The sequence below is a fragment of the Etheostoma spectabile genome, chromosome 21, assembly GCF_008692095.1.
Source record: "Etheostoma spectabile isolate EspeVRDwgs_2016 chromosome 21, UIUC_Espe_1.0, whole genome shotgun sequence".
Lineage (NCBI taxonomy): Eukaryota > Metazoa > Chordata > Actinopteri > Perciformes > Percidae > Etheostoma > Etheostoma spectabile.
In genome coordinates, this window is record NC_045753.1 from 4,986,335 (window position 1) to 4,992,234 (window position 5,900).

Consider the following 5,900-nt stretch of genomic DNA (forward strand, 5'->3'; position numbering starts at 1 on the left):
ACATTTACAATAAGTCAGGTTTCAGGGAAAAAAGCTCTAGTTTCCACAGTTATAAGTTTTGTTATCCAACATTCTAATTGACTTCAATAGAGATGTAATTCTATGAGAAAAGGGTCAGTGTATTTTTTGGTCAGATTTCTTGAACAGGTATTAAACAAAAAACGAGGGTTATTTAATTTTCGTTTTAGAAAATCTAATTGAAAATTGAAATACAAATTATTTTTTATATTATTATTTCTATTTCATACAACAAAACATAATCACTAGAAAACAAACGAACGGATGTTGTCACAAAAGGCACAAAATTATGAGATGAGTTAAAAAAATGTCTCTTTATTTTCTACACATATATACACATACACACAGATTTTTTTTCTTCAATGTATGCACCTCTTTTTTTTACTTTTGAATGTATACTGGCTATGTAACTGTTCTTGGTTAATAAAATTAAATTTTTAAATGATATCTTTAACCCTCATGTTGTTCTTGGGTCAAATTTGACCCATTTTCAGGTTATTTATTTTTTTGCACACAAAACGGGCCGTTGGAATAAGCGCTGAAAATGTCAACAATTAAAATATCAAAAAAAAAAGCACCCACAACATTGACAAAGTGACAAAAATGTCAGAAAAAGCGATAATGTTGAAAAAAAGTGACCAAAACATTTTTCTTCCATGGTTGACGGGAAGACAACACAAGGGTTAAGGTACTTTTCCATTTTTAAACTCCATATCCCATGCTGCTTTGAGTTTCGTGCGCACGCTCAGTTAACGCGGAAGATAAGGCGAGTCGGGAGGGAAATGAGTGGAGGGAGGGAGGCTCTTATCTCGGTGTAAAATTAGACATAACCACAATGAATTGTGTGTTGTTTTTATCGAAGTCGCTCTTTTGTCTTTTTTGAACGTTGACGGCACAGCTCCGGAGGAACGTTGGGGACATTGGAGGACTGGCGAGGCGTTTTAACGCCGACTTTACTGGCGTCGGAACATTCCCGACACACCGATAACGGTTAATTTTTTTCCGCAGCCAGAATGCCGCGGGACAACAAAACTCCTCTTATCCAGAAAATAGCAAAGCAAGCCTACATCACTTTTAAATGTTTAAAAACAGCCAACGGGGATAATAAACTCGTTGCGGACCAACATAATGAACTAATCTCCTTAATGACCGCGGTCAGGGCTGCTGACCTGAGAATTGCTCCCCGGAAAACCAAAAAGAGCACCGGGGTAGCGGAGCTCCACAACCCCCCGGTCACCTACATGCACATCTGCGAGACGGAGGTGTTCAGCATGGGGGTGTTCCTGCTGAGGACCGGCGCCTCCATACCGCTGCACGACCACCCGGGCATGAACGGGATGCTGAAGGTCTTTGAACGTTACACCAAATGTTACTTTGTGCTAGCTAGTCAACAGCTAGCTAGGGAAATCTATAAGACTAGCTACGGTTTAGCACACAGATTAAGACGTGACTTAAAACTGATTTATGGCTCATACTAAAGTTCATTTATTATTTTTATTTTAATTCATCCCTTTAATTTAATTAATTCATTTGACGGGGACTGTGTACATTAATTAACATTGCTGTAAATGCACCAGAATTAGCCAAAAGGCTATTTTTCATCCGTTGTCCCTGGAGAGATCTTAAAATGGTCTTATTGTCTAAAAAAAACAACAACAAGATTACAGTGAACAATACAAATTGTAAACAAATAGTTATTTTTCTATCCCAGAGAGAATGGAATATGTTGGGGTTGGGGCCACCATGGCCCTGTCACTATAACCACCACTTTACATACACACATGCATTCTTTGCACACCCAAGGGCCCAATGACATCCTGGGCCCCTGTGTACACATAGATGAGGCTTCCAACCCCCCTCCCCCCAGCTTTACTGCATGCCAATTGGAATTTGTTAAACTAAACTGTCAAAACCAACCTTTAATGCTTTATTTCTGTTTTTATGCTCACATTGTGCATATTCCAAAATGAATTGGGATTTATCAAATTACCAGAAATTATTGTAAATGAAATTAATGATTTTAGGAACACAGATTGCGCTGAATTTGAAGGGAACTTGGGTCAGGGTGACAGGGTCTACACACAACGGGGGGTCAATAGGAACTAACATTAAATTGTCCATGAACGCTATGATAAACTCAATTGATTTGTGCAGATCACTGAACGAACTAAGTCAATCACCTAAACATTCCACCAAATTTATACAGTTTTTCAGTCACTCTTGTCTCAAAACTTCTAATAAAAGGAGAGTATGACACCAGAAGTTAAATAAAGGTCATTTTGTGATTAATTATCAGAATATCTAATCTTTGGCGTTAAATCCTGATAATTTCAAGAAAGAAATGATATTTTAAAATCAAGGGAAACCTTAAATCATGTTACACGTACTAAACACAGTACCATCATCTACTGTCATCAATATGAGAATAAAAATTGATTTTGAGTCGAATCGTGAGCCTAAAAATCGAAATGTGACATTTTCTGAATCGTGCACCCCTAAAACCGATGTTGACAAAGTTTCCTTTTGGTGACATTTGAAATTGGGAACAATTTGAAGTTGTAAAACAGGTAATAAATAGCATTGTATCGCAGAATATTGCAAAAGGTTTAAATCAAGGACAAGTATTGGGATGATTTTGTCTCGTGAGGCCTATTGTGATTCCCACCCCTAGAACCCATTGTGGTACTGGTCTTCTGACTCTATGCTGTCTCTGGTTCAGGTTCTCTACGGGAAGGTGAGCGTCCGCTGTTTTGATAAGCTGGAGGACCCACTGACAGGTGGCACCGTCCCACCTGATTTCGAGCCTGCGTTGGCCCCATCCCAGACGAACTCCCAGTGGCGCTCCGTGCTCCGCTCCGTCGTTGAGTACTCAGAGAACAGCGGACCGTGCCTTCTTACTCCTCTGCGGGATAACCTCCACCAGATCGACACGGTGGAGGGGCCGGCTGCTTTCCTGGATATCCTGGCACCTCCGTACAATCCAGACGACGGGCGGGACTGTCACTATTACAAAGTCCTGCAGACTGTGGCAGAGGGGGACATGGATGAAAAGAGCAACGAGGAGCAGCAGGGAGAGGAGAAGGAGAAAGAAGACGTGGCGTGGCTGCTAGAAATCCCTCAGCCAGAGGACTTCTGGTGTGGTGGGGAACCCTACCCAGGCCCTGCAGTTTCTTTCTGAATGAAACCTCCGATCAGAGGAACTATTCTGCCATATATGACAATGATACAATAGTCACATCCTTCCATCCACAAGGGGAGACTTAGTTTTTACCTGGGACTCAAACGCCTTGCTCAGGGATGCTACAGCAGGGCAGAGGCTTATAATAACAAGGACTTCAACTCTGACACCCTACAGAGAATAGGGACCAAGGAACTGCCTTCCACAAATTGACAATAATCTCATCAGTACTGAGATAAGAGTTGACACAAGGAATATGCATCCTAATATGGTATATTTTCTTTGGACCGTTATGTTGCCTTGTACACACATGAATGTCTTTAGCCAAACGTTCTGTAAATGGCGAGGTGTCATTAGGATCTTTATCTGTCAATCTTGGAAAGCCTTTTACACATTTTTTCACTCTGCTACAGAGGACTTTCACATTGTGACGTGTCTTAATGCCAAATACTGGGGCTCAACACTGACCTGCCTTATTTGTGAAGATGGAATGTATAATTATTTAGAGTATTTCTACTGTACGCACTCATTTCTATTTCCAAAGTGCACACACTACATTATATAGTCTACTTTAATTGTATTTTGTTTTTAACTTATTCCAGATAACATTGTTCCTACACAGCTCTGGTCAGTTAAGGGACAAAAAGATGATGTTTAACTACTTCTTCATATTCTGTGATGTATTATACTGTCATTTCACTTCATCCACAGTGGTATGGCCTATATAATGCATCATATTCAAACCCAGTCCAAAACATCATCTACATAAATATATATTTTAAAATGATAGCTGTGTTAGAACACAAAGGTCCCATGGCATGAAAATTTTACTATGAGGTTTTTTAATATTAATATGAGTTACCCCAGCCTGCCTATGGCCCCCCCAGAGAGAGTTCATGGCTTTCCAACACGTAAAATGGCAGTTGGTCAAGGCCACTCTCCCAGCCTCCACCTTGCCTCCACCTTGCCCCCCCCAAAAGTTACAGACTCAGAAATGGCACATACTAAGGAAAGCTCATTGTGGGACTGGCTCCAGTGGCTGTAATTCTGCACGCAGGCAGAATTTTGGGAAATGCGTTAGATACAGTATTAGGGACCACTAAAGTCTATGTAAAAGAGACTTCAGATACAGTATTAGGGGACCACTAAGGTCTATATAAAAGAAACTTCAGATACAGTATTAGGGACCACTAAAGTCTATGTAAAAGAGACTTCAGATACAGTATTAGGGGACCACTAAAGTCTATATAAAAGCATCCAAAGAGCACATGTCATGGGACCTTTAAACATGTTATAAAGCCTTTACACTTACACTTTTACATGTAGCTTTAAAAACCTTATATCCTTCTAATCTGTATGTTACATTACTATAGCTTATTTTTGTAGCTAAACAGCTCCTTTGGCCTATATTAGACTTCACACTGGTCTATGTACAAGTTTGGCTCTTGTTGTATTTCGACAAGGTTCTGGGGCCTTTTACGTTCCTGCAGTCGAAACACGGCTACAGATTCAGATGTTGAATGTATGTGGGACAATAAAATAGATGGGAATAATCATGGAACATCTAGTTTGTAGTCCGGTCGTTTTGTTGATTTCTTCTTCAGCACAACAACATCTGGGGCACCAACACTGGTTCAACGTTTCGGCTTGTAATTTACCTTTTCGTTTATCAAAGTTTCACATATGTTAAAATAAGTTCAAGGAACACAATTGGATCAATTTTACTAAAACCAAAAAAGTTGAATACGTTTTCAATTTTTCTTCAAGTCTGTCTAATCCTTGTGGAATTTTGAGATGTCAATAGACCCGTTTCATGGCAGATATGTCATAACAGGAAAAACAGGTGTAATAAAGACTTAGACTTCTCTTTATTGATCCTTTTGGGATGACTCCCAGCAGCAGATTTCAGCAGCTTACAAAACACAAATAACAAAACTGGGAATAACAAACCTTTAGCTATAAAAGGACCTTTAGCATAAATTAGCAGTTAGAGTGTCCAGGTATGTATGTGAGTAGATGATTCATTTCTTAATTGCAGTGAAAGAGGGTCTACCACTCTTTCCCTTTTTCCTGTTCTGTACTGTCCTCTCTACACTTTAGCCCGCATGTGTAATATCACTGCTTTGGAACTGAATGGGTGAATTAATGGAATTATTTACATCTGTGTTTATGCTGCTACGACATCTGCTGTGAAAGTTCTGGTTCATAATGTGTATCAACACACTGGCTGTTGCATGCAGATGGATTGGATACACTACTAAACAGGAAGCAAGCTGTTTCTCTGCAATGCTTTCCCTAATGGTGATCAAATTTGTTTATATATCTTTGGTGTTGGGTTTCTTTTAAACCCCTTTAAAAAAAAAAAACACGTTAGCAATAAGGTGCACGTGCTCTGACCCCTCGGCCCATTTTGATGTACACTTATGTTACGTCAGAGCATTTAAAACATTTTTCTAAGTCCCAAAAACATCAAAAGCGCATTTACATTGTCAAAAAAAAGAAAAAAAAGGTGTAAAGGACAGGTATAAACAACAACTGTAGACCTCAAGTCTGTGATAGGGCTGCACGATATGCAATAACATTGAATATTGTGATTAGAATATTACGTGCAATAAATAAACTAATATGGCAGTCACGTCCTAGCAGGATAAACAGGTGTAATTAATGACATAATACTCTGTTTCCCTCCTTATTATCTGCTGGT

At 39.4% G+C, this 5,900-nt stretch overlaps 1 protein-coding gene across 1 annotated transcript; it reads left to right on the top strand.

The window, feature by feature from the left end:
• Positions 1–783: 783 nt before the first annotated feature.
• On the top strand, positions 784–4,763 carry adoa (2-aminoethanethiol (cysteamine) dioxygenase a). Its single transcript, XM_032502916.1, has 2 exons — positions 784–1,364; positions 2,738–4,763. Exons 1-2 carry the CDS (start codon positions 1,032–1,034, stop codon positions 3,194–3,196), a joined length of 792 nt encoding a protein of 263 aa, XP_032358807.1. The 5' UTR covers positions 784–1,031; the 3' UTR covers positions 3,197–4,763.
• The last annotated feature ends 1,137 nt before the right edge of the window (positions 4,764–5,900 follow it).